This window comes from Cryptomeria japonica, chromosome 5, assembly GCF_030272615.1.
Source record: "Cryptomeria japonica chromosome 5, Sugi_1.0, whole genome shotgun sequence".
Taxonomy (NCBI): domain Eukaryota; kingdom Viridiplantae; phylum Streptophyta; class Pinopsida; order Cupressales; family Cupressaceae; genus Cryptomeria; species Cryptomeria japonica.
The window spans coordinates 786,926,528-786,948,219 of record NC_081409.1 but is presented as its reverse complement, the minus strand read 5'-3'; the positions used below and the strand labels follow the sequence as shown (position 1 = coordinate 786,948,219).

General features: G+C 36.3%; 1 protein-coding gene across 1 annotated transcript in view; it reads right to left on the bottom strand.

Moving 5' to 3' along the window:
* The window catches only part of LOC131049199 (diacylglycerol kinase 7), a 96,642-nt gene that overhangs the window by 45,983 nt on the left and 28,967 nt on the right, over window positions 1-21,692 (bottom strand). Inside the window, exon 7 of the mRNA XM_057983241.2 lies at window positions 3,796-3,878. Within this exon, the coding sequence (XP_057839224.2) occupies window positions 3,796-3,878 (83 nt within the window). The remainder of the gene's footprint in view (window positions 1-3,795; window positions 3,879-21,692) is intronic.

The window sequence follows — 21,692 nt, the reverse complement described above, 5'->3', positions numbered from 1 at the left end:
GCTTCTAAAATATAGCATGTAAGTTACATACAATTCATAATTTACTAAAAGCTAGTAGTATTCTGAATTTCGCTTCCAAAAATCTGGGTTTATAAACTTTTTTTGTTCAATTATACTTTAACGAATTCACTACTTTTTTGTATACACATTATTTTTCTGATTTTAACATTTTTGGGGGAATAAAATGATTAGGTTATATTGAATTTTAGGTTGATGTATAATAATTTATGTTGAATTTAGACTAACTTTTTTCTATTTAAAAATTAAAATGTTGTACTTGGTACATGTATATTAGATACAATGGCAAAAGAAGAATCCTATAGATTAAGGTCTCACTCTACATCACGCTCATGCTCTATAATGTTCCTTTTTGGGATTGCCTTAAATCTTGCGCTAAAATCACATGTTCCCTTAAAATAAGAAATGTAAAATAGTTAAGAGTTATAATTTTACCAATTAAAATGCCTTAAGCAAGATAAATCCCAAATCTTCAAAGATTTAAACCTTTGCATTTTGTGCCAACCTTGTCGTGCATCCAATTGTGATCACAATTGGAATTTGTTTGAGGCCATCCACACAATGCAGAGTAACAAATTAACTCAAAAATGACTCATTGGACTTGTTTTTTGTCCAATACAACCTTCGGCTTCACACAAGAAGCGCAAACACAAACGAGTGGAGCTCATTGATTTTGGATGGCATTGATCCTTATAGTGATTGGAAATGGCTAAATGAGCAGCCCTTATTGTTTACTATAGACAAAATTCTTGGTTTTGAGAAGCAGGCAATGGAGGATGTGGCTACAAACACGAGGAGCTATTGGATTGGATGACATTGATGAGGTAGAGGAGTCATTGCCATCTACTAGCAGGATGTAGGTTGAGCTGGAGCCACAAATACAACCTTCTATGCCAAGCAAGGAGCCGCATCAAACTGCGAGGATTAAAACCTAAACCTCTCCCTAATTTTGCACTAGATTATGGAAGAGGAATATGTAAAATGTTGTATTATGTAATATCAAAGTTACCGGGTTCGGCTATATAGCTCCCTGTATTGCCTAAATATGGTTCGTGGTTCATGGTTAGCGTTCTAAGTTCAGTTCGATAATTCTAGCTCCTCAGCCTCCTGCTGCTAACATTCGTGTCTGACTCAGGTGCTGCTTGCTTCCGTCTCAGTATATTTGCAGCAGCTCTAGGTCAAAGTAGCTATACTGACAGTTCGTTCTTGGGCTATTTAAATGAGAGAGGTTTATTAATTATAAGGTCTTTTATAAATTGAAATTAAATGATATATGATATAATATAATATAATATAATACAATATAATATAATATATCATATCATATTGTATTATATATATGTTATTATATAGTAGATTAAATATATTATATAATAGGCATATATTATTATTTATATATATTATAATGTAATAATATTATGATATATATTATAATATAATACATATTGTTTTGTACTAACGAACCCAAACCCCTTTTCAAAATTTTGCCGAACTGGCGAACCGGATTCTCAAACCCGAACTGGCAACTTAGTGTAACATGCAATTTATGAATTACAATGATGATTTTTAAAGGCAATCATCATAATTGTCAGCTATCTATTATATCAAGATTTTGCATGATGATGCAATTTTGTAATCAATTTGTATTCAAATTAATCAAAATAAATGGAAAACACTTTTGTACTCATTGGATACATTTTAACATTGAACTTTGCAAAAGAATGTATTCATAAAGAAATGTAAGCATTTTTTTATGTTGTCAAGTTTTTTGTCGAGATTTGCATGAGATTATTCCAAGGCACAAATTTTGGGTTTACCAAGTTTTTGATGAGTCGGAGTCTTTCAACTATTCTCAAAACGCCCAAGGGGACAGGGACAAGGGAGGGTGGGGACGTATCCCCATGTAAAACCGCAAATGTCTCAATTTCAAACATGAAGGGAAACAATGAAAATTATTTATAAATTGGATTTTCACAAGAAGCCTCTAAAGGGGAGTAATTGGTGTAACCATTTACCCTACAAAAGAAATATGATTTTCCAATTTTCATTTCTAGACTCATTGCATAAATCAATTATCCATTGGTGTTCCTGTTTTATTGGAATCAATGGAAGCTGATTTATTACTTGTATAAAAGTAATGTTCCTCCTTATTTTTGAAAATGTTAGAGAAATTTCCAGTGTTCCACGGGCGTTGGGGACAGGGGGACGGGGGGACGAGGGGGACGCGTTTCCGGGACGGGGGGACCAAGGGCCTAAATTTGGGGACGGCGGGGGGACGGCGGCGGGGGGGGTGGCGGGGTGGTGGTGCTCATATACTTGTACATATACATATAGTACTTGAAAAACTAGTTTTGAAAAGATGTATGACAATATTACAGTGTAAGAATTACATTTCAAATGAGACTATAGGAAATTTGAAATACTAAATCTAAATACCAAGATTTCTAAGTTGTGTTGTTATATGGAGCCTGATCAAACTCGGAGGTTAGATTTTCCCTACTTCTATCGGCGCGGTTTCCCCCTATATTTTTCAACGGGGGTTTGGGGGCAGCGCCCCCAAGTTGGGGTCAAGGGGCATCGCCCCTTGCGGGGTCAAGGGGCAGCGCCCCTTGCGCATTCCCTGTCGCGATACAGGGCGGGGGTCGAGGGGCAGCGCCCCGCGAGGCCAAAAATACTTTTATTATTTTCTAAAGGCGTCGGGTGTTATTTTTCCATTGGCCCACGTCCAATTAGAGTTACCCCTTAACCCTCAAAAAACTTAAAAACTCACTTTTTTTAAAAATTTTAATTTTAAACATTGCATATAAGTGGGGGCGACAGGAGACGTCTGGGCGTCTCCCCGTCCTTGGAGAGACGTCTGCACGTCTCTTGAAGGACGGGGAGACGCCCAAACGTCTCCCAAGGAGACGTCTCCACGCGGGGACGTCTCCACGTCCCGGCGGCGTTTGGGTGGCGGTGGCGGGACGGCGGGGGATGTCGCGTCCCCGTCCCCCCGTCCCCGAGACGTCTCTGACGGGGGGACGCGCCCAAAAAGGGGGGGGGGCGCGTCCCCGTGGTTCACTGGAAATTTCCTTTTCAGCTTCCATTAAAGTAGAAGATTATTGGAATGTGCATTATTTGTTTTAACTTCAAAAATGAAGGTTGTGGTCAAGTTTATCTTTACATTTCTTGCATAGTCATGATTTTCATTTTCCAAGGTTATTCTTTGTGTTTTTGTTAGTGTGCAAGAGATGTGAGTACCGTGGTACTTGACTATGCTTTTCAGAAACTTGTTCATTTTATTAAACTGGTTTGAGTTCAGAAATGCAGTTTCTAGCTCATCAAGGAGTCATTAATTCAGTTTCAGTACAACTCTTATAAGGCTATGTTTGTAAACTGTTGTAACTATGAGTATTCCAAGAATTCAGCAGTAATGTGTCCTCATTTATATTATAAACAATGTTTCTGTTCTAGTTAAGCACCTTAAAATTTTACATTTTCTTGCTATGTGCATTGTACACGAATAGGTAGTTTTGATTAAACTAGTATTGTAGCTATTCAAATAAAAAGAGTTTAGAATAGTTTGTATTAGAAATTGGATGAAACATGTCTGTCTGAATTCTGTGTTGAGCTCTGAAAAGAACAATTATAAACATGGATTCAGCAACAACATTACACTGCAATAAAATGATATGGTGTGAAATTTATCAATTACCCCATCACGCACATGGATAAGAATTGAAATAAAACACAAACAAAAGCTTCCTCAAAAGAAAAGTGTTAAGAGTCATCACATACTTTATTAGTAATTGGACCTTGAGCAAGATATGGTTTCTCATTTCGTAAATGATGAAATCCATAAGCTACTTGAGCATCCATACCTGCAACATGTAATCCAAATAAAGTACAAAGTCATGGGGAGAAAATTTATTGTTTACACGTACTATACCAACAAAGCATGCATATTATACAACGGCATCCTTGACAATCTTCAAAATTTTCCTAATGGAATAGTAATAACCAGTTTGTACTCCACACAAAGATTTCCTAAATAAATATATCATAAAAACCCTCAAACAACTAGGAAAATTGTTTTTAATCTAACGAGAAAAAAAGTGAACTTCATAAGCACAGCTCATTTTTACAAACAAATCTCACCAAAAGGATTTTGGTCTAAATGACAATAAGGCCTCTTGATCATCTGATCTATTAAGTAATGTCTTTAAAATAGTAGCCAGAAACTCCTTTGTCCCTCCCTGGGCACGCGTAACCGCGTATCGGAAAAGGATACGTATCCGATACAGCCTGGATATACGTCAAATTCTGTACCCACATGTGCCCAAAAAATCTTGATTTTCCAACCATGTCGGATACTATGTGATTTGATTTTTAAAAAAATTGACATAAATCTTCCTAAATTTATTTAGAAAAACTTCATTCATTCAGTTTAATAAAAGAAAATTTGGTATAAACAAAATCTACACCAAATTATTGTCCTCATTTTTGAAAATTCAAAAATGTGACAACCCCTACAAATTTTTGCCTAAAATGCGCCATTTTTGTCTTCAAGGCATGTTTTATGAGGTGCAAAACTCACTAGTGTCAAATCATTGGGGCATATCTTTGCCATCATGTCCAAATTTTGGTGAGTTTTGGTCTTCTATTTCCTAGCTTTTTGTGCAATTTCGAGCTTCAAAGCAGTCACTACAAGTTGAAGATTTTTCTCTTAAGGCACGCTTCTTGAGGCAAAATTTTTGCTTCTTGCTGGACTAGACTAATCTTCAGTCCATCCTCGATCCACGTTTCAAATTTCATTGCGTTTCGAGTTCGTTTGCTATGTTTTTTTTTTCAATTTTGGGTTTTTTCTTCCTGACTGCAGGTGGGAAATTTTCCTTTGATTGCAAGTTTTAATTTTCTCATGTTTTTGTGTTGTAGGGAAATTTTAAAACAATTACAAGTGCACTTTATTGAAAACTCGTCACTTGTAACTTACTTTTTATTTCCCCCTTGCTTTTTATGTTTTTTAAGTCATTGTAGGAACTTTTTGGACAAATTACATGTGAATTTAAAATTCTAAGTTTAAAAAGAACTTGTAATTTCTTTTAAAAGTTCCTATTTAAGTGATTTTAAGTTGTGGTAAGGATTCTTTTTCTCTATTACAAGTTTTAATGTTCTTTTTACTTGTAATAGGGTTTTTATTTCCCTATTACATGTTCTATGTCCTTTAAGTCATTTTTAAACTTGTAAAGGGGATTTTATTTCCCTATTACAAGTTGTTATGTGTTGCTTTTAGTTGTAATAGGGATTTTATTTCCCTATTACAAGTCTTTTTGTTCCTTTATGTTTTGTTTTTAAAAACTTCTAATGTGGATTTTATTTCCCTATTACAAGTTGCTTTGCTCTTTATTTTTGTGTTTTTGTGTTCTTCCTTTAAAACCCGAATTTGCCCTAATGAAGGAAAAATGATGTAATTTAAAACTTGTAAAGGGGTTTTAGAAATCTGAATGCATCTTTTGGAGGGCACATTTTGCTTGTACTTGCAAACGAAGAACCCGAAATGCATTTTTGCTCCCAAAAAATCTGGTTTGAATCCGGTTTTCATGGATGAATGCATTGAATGAAGGAGGTGGGATGTTTTGTTCTTCATTTATTGGTTTATGGGCCACATTTCCTTGTTATTTGGGAGACATTTTTACTGATTTGGAGCCACGTTTTTGCCCCATTATGGATGTTTTTCAAACACGTGTTGCTGCATTTTGATCCTCCATTGCAAGGCGTTTTTCCTTCTTCTACCCCAACATGGATTTGCAACAAGATTGAAGGCATTTTTCTTCCTCCTTCCATGTCGTTTTTTGTGCAACAAGTTTGAATCCAAGATTGTCTTGGATGCAACAAGGATTCTAATGTTTTTCCTTCATCTTCTATTTAAAGAGCTGATTGGTTCTTTCAAAGATTATTCATCTCTTTCAAGGGCATCTTGATCAAGCAAGTAAAATTTCTTCCCATTTTGCTAAGTTCTTTGAATGGAATTTGGAGATTGCATTGTTTTTCCCCTTTATATTTTTTATTAGTTCACTTGTATTCGGGTTTTGAAATTCCAATTACAAGTAACTTTGGTAATGTTGACCTTTCCCTTTGGTAAAAAGAGTTAATCTTCTTTTTACAAAATTTACAAATGTTGAAGAATTGCCATGAGACTCATTCATTTGATTTCGGGTTTTACAAATCCAATTGCAAACAAGAGTTTTTCCCATTTTCCAAGTTTGCCATTACCGGTTGGTATCACTCTTTCCATCCGCACTTGTTGTCTTTGGTCATAAGCTTCATTTCCCTCATATCAAGATCCCTATTCCCACCATTTCATCCACTCATTTCACACCTTCATTCATTTTTCCCATTTAAAGTCTACTTGCAATCAACCTTCTAGAACCCGAAATTGGTCCAAGATGCACTCAATAAACACTTGAAAATGAGTTTTAAAGGTCCAATTACAAGTGCAAACTTGTAGTTACCCATTACACATATGAAGTTGCATGTTTGTTCTCCACAATTGCAAGTTAATGCTCTTGTTTTTCCAAACATCTAATGCAGTTTCCAGAACCCGAAATTCACTTGTGAACCCATTTTTGCATCAATTTATTCCTTCCCATGTCAGTCCTGTTTGCACACACGACCTACCAAATCAATAAATTAAGGCATGGGCCTTATTTTGCAAGCAGATTTCAAGATTGGAGGATGATACAAAGAAAAGATATAACAACAATTCATGGTTGAGAGCATAGAATGCTTTCAAGACAGAAATGGTCATGACATGAAAAGCGGAAGGCAACCCTTTCCCTCCTAAAAAGCCAATACTACCCCAACCAAGAAGATAAGGTTGAAGTTCATTGGCCAAGGACACAAAGATCATTAAGGATGCAAATTCTCGTTCTGGTTCAAGATGTCTTTACCAATCTAGAATACTTCAAGTTCTAGCATCCTGAAGCGGCATGAAGATCATCACAGACAAAGGATGATGCAATTAGAGTCGTGTCTTTGGACACATAGAATAATTTTAATTATGCATTTGTAATTTTGTTTTGACAAGTTACATGTAAAAAAACAACTTTGTAATTGCAAATTAACTCATCACTTGCACTTTTGTAATTACATGTAAAGCAACTACAAGTTGAGTTCAATTAGGACTGTAGTTGGAATAAGTCATGGTGGTTGAGAGAATTTCTCAAATTAGTTAGGATCCTCCCACCTTTTTCTCAAGTCTCCTCTCCTATAAATACTTGAGGAGGTCTATTGTAATTTTTATCTTTTGGCAATGCAACAAAATTCTGCCAGTTTGTATGTGCACTCTAAGACTTTGAGCTTAGTTGTAAATCAGATTGCAATCAATTAAAAGAGACAAATTGCTTTCAAACTTTGTGTTGATTCAAGGTGTTATGTGACGACATTTTCTAGAGATTGATTGTGAGTTTTGAGGTGTTATACAAGAGGGATTCAAGCTCAATCTTGCATACTTTGAGCTTCTTATTGTGTTTGAAATTTTAGATTGGTTTTAAGATTTGATACTACAGAATTTGAGCTGCTTATTGTGTTTGGAATTTTACATTGGTTTTAAGATTTGATACTACAGACTTTGAGTTGTTTATCACGTTTGGAGCTAGTGTAGATAGCTCAAGCAAAGGGAGTAACTTGCAGACTTTGTGCTGCTTTTATTTTCTATGTTTGTGCATAAGAGGTGCATCATGTAGTTAGACTTTGAGCTACTACATACTATGTTTGGTTACCAAAAAATCATTTAAAAAGGTTGATAGGAGAAAAGATAGTTGAAGACTTTGAACTTTCATTTCTGTTTTCCCGTCCCAAGGAAGTGATGGAGGTCTTTGTGCTTTCATGGAAACTTTGCTTCCCTTTATGTTCCAAAAATCCTACAAAAAAGTCTCATTTCTGTATTTGCTTTTATTTATTTCCAATTGCTATTACTTTTCTGTGAAGAGAAAAGAGTATAGATTTTCTTGAAAAAGGAAGAAAGATTGTTGTCTCACCCATATTAGATTAGTTTAGTTTGTAGATAGGGGGAGCCTTCCCTAAATTAGGAGAGTATCATACTCACACACTGTGGCTGAAACCACAATTTTGCACATTCTCAGGTGTACCAAATTTCCAACCAACACAAATGAGAAAGACAAATGAAATGTTTTTCTATTGCAGTGACTCAGTTTTTGGGTTATCTTCCAATGCAACTCTTCTATTTTTTGCATATCGTAAATTGTTAAATCAACATATAATTATTAATGTAGCAATTATTTGTCTATATTTCTTTTGAAGTAATGTAAATCTCCTCTAATAACTTGGAAAATTGTGTTAAATATATGTGTATGTGTTTTATGAATGTTGTATCCAACCGTATCCATATTGGGGGTCTTAAAAAATGGTCGTATCCATATCTAATACCCTATCCATATTTGTATTTGAATCCGTGTCCATGCAACTTTGCTTTAAAGTAATATCTCTTTATATTAAGCATGTTTTTAAATGTCTCATAAGACTAGAGCCAGCAGCAAGAAACACTCGTATCGATAATTAGATACAATAAAGTTCCCTATGATGAGCAAAACACTGAATATTGGTTTGAGTGTGACTTCTAATCATTATTCGAACTTCAAAAAATTAATAAATAACCCTTCACTAACTCACAAGATTTGCATTCATGTTTGTGTTCTATAAGTTTACCAATAAAAAAAATGGGAAAACAATTGTGATAAGTATGATGAAATTAAAAAATAAAATTATTTATTTTTAAATAATAATTAAATGCAAAAAATGTCAAAATAAAAAATATTACTAAATAGGTTTGAAAATTGTATAAGATGTCAAAATATTTAAACCTAAGTTGTCAGTTCAGGTTCAGGCACCGGTTTAGGTTTAGAACCAGGTTCGCCAGTTCAACAAAATTTTGAGAAGGGGTTTGGATTCGTTAGTACAAAAACAATGTTATATATATATATATATATTCACCTTAGATAAATTATAAAATATTAGAATACAAATATATTAAAAAATTAACATAAATATTATAAACAGAGAACCTGGACTTGACGAATCCCGAACTAGGTGACCCTAGGCAAGTCCCAAGGGCCCAGACACGCTGACTCGGCCCAGACCCGACAAGTCCTTATGCTTGGACTCGGCCAATAATTTTTATTTTATTTTTTATCTCAAAAAATAACCGAGGTTACGAGTTTTTCTCACATCTAACACCTTGTGTGGATCACTGAGGCTATGGATCCTGTCTTTAGTGATAAGGACCTTGATTGGGTCGACCAAGCAAATAGAGAGGCTGCGGTTGTAGCCATGGCAGAGGAGGAGGTTAGAGCACGAGCAGACATAGGCACAACTGATGTTGGTGAGGGTGGCATGGAGTCATGGACAAAGACTATGGCTAGTCAATCATCCAAGACCTACCTTAGACGCCTTCGTAGGAGGGATGAAGGCTCCTTTGAGCCATAGACTTGTAGTTATTGTTTTGATATTTATATGGAACATTTGATGTCGTGGATTTTATATTCCATGAGTTTTGTATACATTTAACAATATTTATATATCTAAGTTTGTTATTTCCTTCAAATACAATTTGCATTTATACTTGTGTCACTGATGTATACTTGTGAATGTCATCAAATTAGCTTCTATTTGATGATGTTATTGTGCCTTTAAGGTTTATTAAATAAAGGGTGCTTGAAACAAGTTTTAAATCCTTGAAAATCTTTAAATTTCTTGGGTTTTTCACTTTGCTAAGTCTGTGCCGAAGTTTTTTCCTGAGTCCCGAGTCCCGAATCGAGTCACCCTTGTTGAGTCCGAGCCAAGTCCGGGTCCATTTCTATGATTATAAATACTAAAATACATTAATTTAACATATCTAAATTTAATATTTTGAAAGAGCAAAACTTTAGTCTTCTGAAATTATTTCCAGATACTCCATCTGACTCTACTTCAGGAGTCCTCAACGACGGCAAGATACCTGGCAAAATCTTCTACAAAATACTAGCAAATTTTTTTCCCTCGCACAAAATTTTGACGGATACCAAATTGTCGGACCCATAGGCGAACTAGACCAATAACACAAACCTGGATCAAGCCAGGCCACCAACGAACTTGGTAACTTAGATTTAAACCATGATAAATGAGAATAAATAGAAAACCAAAATGTACCAAAATAAATGGTTTTGGTTCAAACTGTAAAGAGATTCAACCTAAAGCATCTTGATAGGTCCACATGGAAAGGAAATATTATGTCAATTTTAACTTGAAGTTCTCTCATTAACGGGTTAGTCATCTCAAAGAAACATAAAACAAGGGAGAGCTAGGAAGCTCTATTGCAGGGTGGGAAGTTGAATTTTTATGGTGCTTCTCAAGATAATCCAAGGCCAACGGGTGCTAGTTACCTGCTTAGGGATGCCTCGGGAGTGTTCTTGCTAGGCGGAATGCATAATTTGAGTTTATAAACTAACAATGATCTTGAATGGTCAGTGATCTTAGCTGTTATAACTTATAATCATGGCTTATTCTAGAGGATATCACATGTTGCAGTGATCTTAGCTGGAAAAAAGCAAATAGTACTAACTGGAATCTTTGCTCCATTTTGGAATAAATATTAATGTGAGAAAATATAACTAATTCTATTGATTTCGTTTATTCCTATAGGGAGTAAAAAACAAGTTGATCTAAGACAATAAGGGGATAGACAATTCTAATTTCTCTCCCTTGAAAGTTGAGTTATGTTTGCTTGGGATAGTCTTTTCAAGCTCATCAAAGAGGATCATCTGCCATGATTGATTGGTGATATGACTTCTCTATACTTCAACTTATTTCTCTTTAAGCCTTGTATAAAGTGATGGACTGGTTGTATCAAGTGTGACAAATTCAAACATGTAAATGGTTGGAAGAAACTGTTGGCTTCTCTTAGCCAAAACATGCTTGACATATAGACATTCTTCATTTGTTATTCTTGTGCTTTTGGTGTTCTAGATTGTATTTGTAGGGTCTTTAATGTTGTTGGCATGGCGTGTCTAGTTACCTTCAAGGATTTATTTCATTGATAGTTGGGGTTTTTGATCATCTAGGGATCCTCTGCATAAAGGAGGAATTAATAATTAGAGTCTAGAACTCTTGAAGCCACGTCCTATTGAAGGCACAATTGGCTACAATCATATAGGTTGAGGATGAGTATGGTAGTTTGGAAATGCTTCTAGTGCAATCAATGAAAGATAAGGAAGATATATTGCTTCAAGGTGAGCAAGGGCTAGGGATTAAGTTGAATGTCTTGGCAATGTAGTCATTAACAGACCTCATCAAGGATGTAAGCAACCTCATGGATTTCTATCAAGACATGCAACTGGTTACCAAGAACATGGTTATTTTTCATCACAAGCGTTTATATTCAAAATTGTTTACACCTAAACACTTTGACGTTTGCAAAATGGTAATTTGATTCAGTCCATGAGATGTGCAAAAGTGATGCAAAGGTGAGGAGATTAACGATTCTTGGTAATGCAACATAAAATGGGGCTTATGATTATTGGAAGACTACTCCATGCAATCCAGGCGTAACTTGCTATAGAGTCTCTAAACCTCTATAATTGTGTTTTGTGCTTCAGATGGATGGTTTTGTTTGGGCCTCATTCACATGTGACTTTTTCCTTTCTATAGCTTTAGTGGTGGTATCTCCTAATTTGAGTGGTAGTTACAATAACACCATTTATATCAAAATGGGTTTTTTATGTATATTCTATTTTAAAGTTTTTAACTCTTCCATATAAGTCAACTTTGTACTTGAAACATTTTGTATTTGCTAATGAAATTCAGATTTGCCTCCTTGTCAAGTTGGCTCTTTCTTCCTCATGCGATTTTGCATTAAAAAAATCATTAATTAATGTGAAGAGCTCAAGTTTTACTTGTTATTCAAGAGTGGAAATTCAACTTGGACAAGGAAGGAGTGGAAAAACGCAAGGTAGAAGGAAAAAGTGAAAAAACACAACATAGAAGGAAGATTTCGTTTTAGCTCTTGAAAATTCATCATAACTTGGAGTGGAAATTTGCACCTCACAACGAAGAGTGGAAAATCACAAGGAAGAATGAAGAGTGGAAATTCGCCAGGCACAAGGAAAATTTTCTTTACTCAAATTTCACTCAATGCGTGGTTTACAAAAGAGAGTGGAAATTCAAACTCCACAAAGAAGGTTCCACTTTATTTGCCTTAAAATTTCACTTTCCTTTTCATCATTCAATTTAAATTTTAGACCAATGTTAGTGTAGGTTTTTATTTTCCTAGTTAGGTTTATTATTTTCCCTTTTCCTAGGTTTTTCCTACACTTTAATTAAGCTTGCTTAGGTTAATAAAGCATGTTTACTTAAGACAAGTGGGTATTGATGTGTAGACATGCTATGAGGAGGTGCATTTACTATGTTTAGACCATCATAGTGGTCTCTCCTCATTGGTCGGTATTGCCACCTCCACCCCTCTCTTGATTCTATATAAGCATGCTACCTTGCTTGTATTTTCATATAGTTGGAGATAGTAATCTGATGCTATTTTGCCTTGGAGCACTTCACATTCTCTCGGTATCACTGTTATGCTGTTTATTTCATTTGCATTTATAGTTTATTTGATCTATCTCTTTCAATTCAATTCTGGGTTATAATCTGTTTCTCAGATTTTAACATGGTATCAGAGCTTGTTTTGAAAGATTAGATTATTGTAGAGATCTTGTAAAATTTTGTTGTGTTTTCTTTTGCATTTTGCATGATCTGAAAAACCAGCAAAGGTTTATGAAGATTCGGTAATATTGTTTTACATATATGTTTTTTTTGTAAAACAAGGTTTTTTGAAGCTTAGATTTGTGAAGGAACTTTCAAATAGTGTGTTTTCAGACATAACAGACCTTTCCTTTGTGTTTAGAAGGCCCAAAAACCTCTATTTTCATATAAAGTGTGTGCAGATTGGACACCAGAAGCTTTGCATGTCGTTTTTCTTTGTTAAAGGCGTTTTTTTTAACACTGTGGCCCCATCTTCCGAAAGTGATAAAGAAAAACGCTTTCAGGCTTTGTTTCGCCGCTGAAAAAAACCATCTAGGTGGCTTCCAGATTTTTTATTCACTCAACAGATCTTTTGAAAATCGCATCGGAAAGCTTCAGCCAGATCCCTCACCATTCCAGTTTCATTTTTGCATCTGATCTCCAAATGAGGTTTTATCAGTCATATGGAGGTATTTTTCAGTGCAATATTTTTTGAAATGGGGTATTTTTTCGTGCTCTTTGCAATGGTGCAATTAATTCTTTCTTAGAAGTTACCAATTTTCCAGAAATTAAGTTTTATCAGCAGATCTAAAGGGCAGACCCCGTTTTATGAACTTCAAACCACTATAACTTTCACATATGATCTCGGATTCAGGTCATTCGTTTTTTGAAAGTGGATTTTTTTCAAGTAAAATACATTGATGTTGGTTTTATACTCATATTCTAAGATATTATTTTTACCTTCAGTATTTGTGTCCATTTTTTGGACTTTGTAAAACTCTGGAAAATAACTCCAGCATTGTAAATGCACTAAATTATAAAGTGCCACCTTATAATATCTAGGGGGGGTGATTTATGATCTAGTACAAAGGGGGGGTGGTCCAGTGTGTTCTCTCTAAGTTTTTGGTCTCTCTTTCCTATACAAGCAATCTTACTTTCTGCATTAAAATGGATCAAAGTACAGTACCAATACTCACACCTTACAACTACTATGAGTCGAAATAAAAAATGACAATCTATCTTAAGAAGTTGGGGTTGTTTAGAGTAACTATGGGACTTGAAACTGAACCAACACTAATTGCAGAAAAGCCAAAATGGTTTAACAAATGTGATGAAGCTTATGGTACTCTATGTATGTCTGTATCTTCTGATCTTCTTTTTCATGTTGAATCTGCTACAACTCCAAATGATGTATGGACAACATTAGAAGGGTTGTTTGGTAAACAAGATGAATTAAGGGGACACCAATTGGAGAATGAGCTAATAGGGATAAATCCATGTAATTTTGATACAATTCAAAACTTCTTTACAAAACTAAAGGCTGTAAGATTGCAATTGAAGGCATGTGGGATAGATAAGAAAGATTCACAATTGATTCTAAGCATTCTTTCCAAACTTGGTCCAAACTATTCAGTTTTTGTGTCTACTTTCTATGCTACAAAAAGTGTCTTAGGAACCAGCTTTGAAATGCCTTCTCTGATTATTTTGCAAAAGAACTCACACAAGAATAGGATAAGCTGATTCAAATGGGCACAATTAAGCCCTCTAAATCTCAAGCCTTGGTTGCCAACCAAGGTACAAAAGATCAAAATGGGTTTTCTAAGCAAGAAAAAAAACAAAAGAACCAAAGATAAAATAAGCAAGAACAAAAGCCAATTACTTCAAAAGCAACTAATGATGCATCTTCTTCAAAGGGTGAGAAGCCCAAGAAGGAGAAAACTAAGTGTTCCTATTGTAAGAAACCTAGTCATGATGAACATAAATGTCTAAAGAAGCAAATTGATCATTTGACTCATCTTCTAGAAAAGAACAACATCAAGGTGCCTGATTTTGTCAAACTGGATCCATCTCAGGAATCTTCAAAGGACACAAGTAAGGGGAAAGGAAAGGGCAAGGCCCTTCTTGTTGTTGCTTCCCAACCTAATTCCTGGATTATCGACTCGGGTGCTTCACATCACATGGCTTCATCAAAGGATAGTTTTTCCTCCTTGGAGTCATGTTCTATGCCATCTATTCTATTGGGTGATGACACTCCTGCTGAAGTGCATGGGAGAGGGTCTATTGACGTGGGCGAAGGAACGTTTCAAGATGTCCTTTGTGTTCCATCTTTGTCAAGTAATCTCCTATCTGTCTATCAGATAACTCACACTGGCTCTGGCAAGCGGATTGAGTTCACTCCAGACCCAGTGGTAATTAGTGAGATGCATAATGGGTCTACAATTGCAGTGGGAAAGGCAGATCATTAGTCCAGATTGTATCACTTTTCTCACTTTGTTCCTAATTCTCCTTCACTTGCATTGCTTACTCACTCAGATGAGGTGAGTCATTTGTGGCATCAGCGGTTTGGCCACTTGAACTACCGCTACTTGTAGCAACTCAGTCAACATGACATGGTTATAGGGTTGCCTTCTATTCGATTTCTTGATGGAGTTTGTCAAGGATGCATTCTTGGCAAGCACCCTAAAGAAAAAATTGATAAAGGCAAAGCATGGAGAGTCACACAGCTTTTGGAGCTAGTTCACAGTGATTTAGCAGGACCATTTCCAAATCCTTCTTTCAGCAGGGCCAAATATGTCTTGACATTCATTGATGATCTTTCTCGGTACACCTTTGTATATTTTCTCAAACAAAAGTCTGAGGTCTTTGAGTCTTTTCATGAATTCAAAGCCTTTACAAAGAAGCAATCAGGAAAAACCATCAAGGTTCTGCGCATCGATAATGGGGGGGAATATGTCAACCAGAGGTTTGAGCAGTTTTGTAACTCAGAAGGCATTGATCTTCGACACACAGTTCCCTACACTCCACAACAAAATGGAGTTGCAAAACGTAAGAATCGGTCTTGAAGGAAATGGCTAATTGTATGATCCACTCCAGATCATTGGCACCTCAGTATTGGGTAGAGGCCATCAACTGTGCATGTTATATCCAAAATCGAGTTCCTCATCAAGCTGTGAAGGAGGTAACTCCTTTTCAAGTTTGGACTGGTCGGAAACCCACAGTCAAACACTTATGAGTGTTTGGGTCTTCTGCATGGGCCCACATTCTAGCAAAGAAACGCAAGGCTATGGATCCGCAGAGCAAGCCTTGCATATTTGTTGGGTATCCAGATGGTGTTAAAGGCTACAGGCTTCTCCATCCTACCACACATGAGCTTTTCATTGAGAGGAGTGTTCGTTTTGAGGAGGATACTTCCAGTTCTTCTTCTACCACTTATCCATCTTTCATTCCTATGGAGACATTGCAACTTCATGATGACAATTCTCCTGAGGATTTTAATCCTCCTGATCCTTCTGAGGAGTCTTCTTCCTCCACTTCAGATGACGATGGTGAGGATTCATCTTCCTCTTCTCTTAGTCATCCTTCAGAGGGTGATGATTCTCCTCCAAATTCGCCTCATTCTCTAGCTACTGGGCCTCTTTGGGCTCGTCAGACATTGGAGTCAGCAGGTAATTGGGTTGGTGATCCTTCAGATGAGAGAAGAACAAGGTCACAATTTGAGCATGCTCCACATCTCTTCTTTGCTACAGCTTCCGATCCATAGACCTTTCGGGAAGCTTCAGGTGTCCCCAAGTGGGATGCAACTATGCAAGAGGAGTTCAATTCCTTGGAGAGGAACCATACTTGGGATTTAGTCTCTCTTCCTAAGGGAAGAAAACTTGTTCGGTGCAAGTGGATCTACCGAACAAAATCTGCTGCAAATGGGTTGGTTGATAAGTATAAGGCTGGCCTGGTTGCTAAAGGATTCTCCCAAGTTGTTGGGATTGACTGCTCTGAGACTTTTGCGCCAGTTGCCAAGATGAATTCCATCCAACTTGTCCTTGCTATTGTTGCAGCCCATCATTGGGAAGTTCATCAGATGGATGTGAAGAGTGCTTTTCTTCATGGTGACCTTCAAGAGGAGATATATATGGAGCAGCCACAGGGGTTCGTCCAGGATCCTTCACTTGTTTGTCGCCTTCGGAAGTCTCTCTGTGGCCTTAAATAGGCCCCTCGTGCCTCGTATGCCAAGATGGACTCCTTCCTTCTGTTAGTTGGGTTCACTCGGTGCCATTCTGATCCAAACGTCTACATTTTGCAGCAGGATGATACTCTCACCTTCCTTGTTCTCTATGTTGATGACTTATGAATCACTGGGAGTCACTCATCTCGTATCAAGGCAGTCAAAACTGCCCTTTATGATTGCTTCTTGATGTCTGACCTAGGCCTACTCCATTACTTCTTAGGGATTGAGATCACTCAGTCACCTTCTGGTATATTCATTGGACAGCCTAAGTACGCTCTTGATATGCTCTCGAGATTTTGCATGGCTGACTGTAAGCCCGCACCGACTCCATTTCTGTCAGGAGTCAAACTTGAGGCTTCTTGTTCTTCACCCTTGGCGGATGCTACCTTGTATTGTCAATTAGTTGGAAGCCTCATATATTTGACTCACACAAGGCCTGATATTTCATATGCAGTGGGCCTGGTCTCTAGGTTCATGCAGGAGCCACATGAGCTGCATTGGAAAGCAGCTAAGCGGATTCTTCACTATGTACAGGGTACTCACAGTTATGGGATTCATTATACAGCGGGCGTGGATATTGACTTGGTGGGATATACAGATTCAGATTGGGCAGGTGATTCTCAGGATCGCAAGGCCACTTCAAGGTATTGCTTCTCTCTTGGTTTTGGTCCAGTTTCTTGGTCGAGCAAGAAACAATCTGCTATTGCTCTTTCATCTACTGAGGTTGAGTATTGAGGAGCAGTTAATGCTGCTACTAAGGCCATTTGGCTTCAGAACATTCTCACTGAGTTTGGCATTTCCTTTTGAAAGCCTACAATCATCTTTTGTGACAACTAGAGTGCTATTCAGATTTCTCGCAATCCGGTCCATCATCAACGAACCAAGCACATTGAGATTCACATGCACTATATTCAAGAGCTGATTCATGAGCAGGTTCTTGATCTTCAGTACCGTCCGACATCAAATCAAACTGCAGACATCTTCACCAAACCCTTCACTGAAAGCAAGTTCATTCATTTGAGATCTTTGCTTGGGGTGCGGCAGGTGTTCTCTTTTGTTGGGGGGGCTTCTTAATTCTTTTTTTTCTCTCTCTATTCTGGGGGGGTGTACTCTCCTTTGTTGGGGGGAGCTTCTTCTTTGTTTGGGGGGAGGACTATGTACATGCATACCTCATCAGGCTTCATTTGTCGGGACCCATATTTTCACCCACCTAAGCTATGCTTAAGGCGGGGTGTTAGTGTAGGTTTTTATTTTCCTAGTTGGGTTTATTATTTTCCCTTTTCCTAGGTTTTTCCTACACTTTAATTAAGCTTGCTTAGGTTAATAAAGCATGTTTACTTAAGACAAGTGGGTATTGAGGTGTCGACATGCTATGAGGAGGTGCATTTACTATGTTTAGACCATCATGGTGGTCTCTCCTCATTGGCCGGTATTGCCACCTCCACCCCTCTCTTGATTCTATATAAGCATGCTACCTTGCTTGTATTTTCATATAGTTGGAGATAGTAATCTGATGCTATTTTGCCTTGGAGCACTTCACATCAGTTTTCTCTGGGTATCACTGTTATGCTGTTTATTTCATTTGCATTTACAATTTATTTGATCTATCTCTTTCAATTCAATTCTAGGTTGTAATCTATTTCTTAGATTTTAACAAAACTAACATGTAGAAGGAAGGGTGGAAAATTGACATGTAGAAGGAAAAGTGGAAATTCCCCACTTAGAAGGAAGGTTTTGATTTCCTTGTTTTTGAACCTTCTTCATTACATTTTACATGCATTGTTCATCAATTTTCTTGGAGAGTGGAAAATCACAACATAGAAGGAAGATTTTGATTTCCTTGTTTTTCATCCTTCTTCATTCCATTTAACTAGCAACTTTTCACCTAGAGTGGAAAATAGACCTTTAGAAAGGAGATTTCACCTTCACTTCCTTTCCTTCTTGATAATTTGCTCAATTTCAACGTGTGGAAAAACAGACAAGGAAGATAACTCTTCTTCACTCTCCATCTAGGACTTGACCTCCAGAGTGGAAATTCGATGGGTACAAGGAAATTCTCAATTTCGCACCATATTTTGCCCTATAAATTTTCCCCTTAGAGTGGAAAATCGATCCCCACAAGGAATTTTCCAATTTCTCTTTCACTTAACATTCATTCTCCAGTAGTGAAAAATTAACTCTTAGAAGGAAATTTCCAATTTCTCTTTCAATTGCCTTGAAACAAACTTAATCATTAAACACTTGGTTTCAACTATCCTCCAAAGGGTGGAAAAACAACCCCTAGAAGGAAATCTTGAATCTATCTTACCTTCCAGACTTGATGAGAATCTCCAAACTTGATCAAACCTAATCTTGACAATGAACCATGAACTTCAATCTAGGACCCAAAGACCTATCCTCTTATAAGAAAAGACGAACGACTGAGAAACTATTGCCAAGCAAAGGAAACTAAACAAAATGACAACATAAAAAGTGAAAAGTGGGGGTCCTCATTTGCAATGGGGGCGATGTGTGAAAATGTCACAACAGGTAGTTGTTAGGAGTCATTTGTTAGCAATTGTTGAAATTTGTGTTCTATTTGGCAATCATCATGTACATTAAATAGGCTTCTTGTAGTTAGCAGAGCTAATTTGATTTGCCACAATCTTACTTGATCTACATTCTGATTCTACAAGCAATACCTTGAAATAAAGTATTCCATGATCTTCATGTACAATATCTAGAATGCATTCTTATATTATATGTCTTTCAAAATATTGAACGAAGACTGCTTAATAGAACCCCATATAATTAAAAATAATAATTGAAGTTCAAGAAAAGTTAAATCTAATCATATACTTTACTAAATAAAACAAAAAAATCCAAAAATTAAAATCTCATTGAAAATATAACTATTTAGGTTCTTTGAGGGCAACAAAATTGATATCAACAAACCAAAAAGTCAATAGACCAAACAAAATTGTTGAGCCTCCAAGTCCAATCTCAAAGATAAATTCAGAGCAAAGAGGTCAATATTCTCAAGTCATTGTGAAAAATGTGAAGATTTGAATGGCCCAAGTCCTACTTCTAGCCATTTATTTATCATTCACCTCCTAACATCAGCAATAAACATTTATGTTAATTCTCCAAACTCCATATTGCTCTTTATGTGACCCTTATTCCTTCTTATGAACATCTTCTTTCAAGAAGAAACAACGCAGCCCAAATACTAGTCAATCAAGAAGAAACAATACAACACAAATGGTAAAGCACTGTCTTATTTTTTCAAATATTTTGAAGATTCTTTTATCAAATTCAACAATATTCACCCATATGAATTTTTTGGCCAGTTTTAAACAATTTTTTTATTGTTTTATTAAATTTGTCATTTTCCAAACTTCTCCTATGTATATCTTGGAAATGATTAAAGGGCTTAGGTCTCATTCCAATTCCTTTTTATGATCAAAGTCAATGGCCGAATGAAAGATTATTGGCATTTTGCCACAAGTACGATTTTTTTGGCCAGTTTTTAACAATTTTGTTATTGTTTTATTAAATTTGTCATATTCCAAACTTTTCCTATGTATATCTTGGAAATGATTAAGGGGCTTAGGTCTCATTCCAATTCCTTTTTATGATCAAAGTCAAAGGCTGAATGAAAGATTATTGGCATTTTGCCACAAGAGATCTAAGAAAAATAAATAAAATGTGATAAGAAAAATAAATAATAAAAACCATATAAAATTGACTGTACATCATGTTACCTTATATTCCAAGAGATTGCAAACAATATAAAGCATATGTTCCATTCACCAACCAAGTGTACTAGATTCCACCTTCTTGAGAAACCATATTATGAGACCAAAAGAAAATAAATATATTCATGGCATTATAAGAATTTGAATGACATCAAGTTCACACTATAATAAATTATAATCCAAGACCTCTCCATCAATGCATAATAAGGGTCTTTTCGAGTTCATCATCAAAGAATTGTGCATTGCCAAATTCTAGAGCATGTTACCCACTACACAATGATGAAATTGCACATTCCAAGAGAATGTCAACAATGTTCAAGTGTATAACCATGTGAACTAAAGTCCATCTTGAGAAACCATATTTTGAGTACATAAGAAAATCAAAGACACTCACGGCAAGGTATTCATATCACATCAAGTTTACACCAATATAGCTTTCCATCAATATATAATAAAATTCTTAACAATCTTACCATCAAGTCATTTCTTTCAACATATAATAAGATTATTTACAAGCCTGCCACCAAAGTAATGTGCATCAGCAAAACTCTAGCATGTGACATGCTACATAGTAGTGAAATTGTGCTAAGCCAACATGAACAAAAAACACAAAGCAGAAGCTAGAATGGTAAGCTGCACCTGAGACAATGAACAATAATTGATGCAAAATAATACAATGCAAACTAGCTTTTGACTATTTTTAACAAAGGAAAAATGGCACTCCTTAAAAACTCCCAACATTACGTAAATTGTAGCAAGTGAAAACCCTCCTTTGAGCAGCCACAAACAACACATTGTGGCCTCTGCATTTTTCAACACATGCAAGCCATATCTCTCTACCTCCCAGGACCTTCATTTCGTCTTCGAATGGCTATGATTGAAACCCTTCTAGCTCATCTCACTTCCATGGCTCTTTGATGCTAGATTGAAGCCTCTCTCAAGCTACCTCCAAGTCCTTCAAGGATATTTTAACGATATCCAAATCTCTAACAATGACTTCCAAAGATAAGCAATGGAGCATCACAAGTACTAATGACACTAGGGTTAATAAGGAACAATCCACTAACCATGCACAAGGAGACAATATGTTCTCCCTAGAGGCTTCTTTACATGGATGTAGGGTACTATGGGCTCAAGGAACACAAGTATGGTAATCAATTGATAGA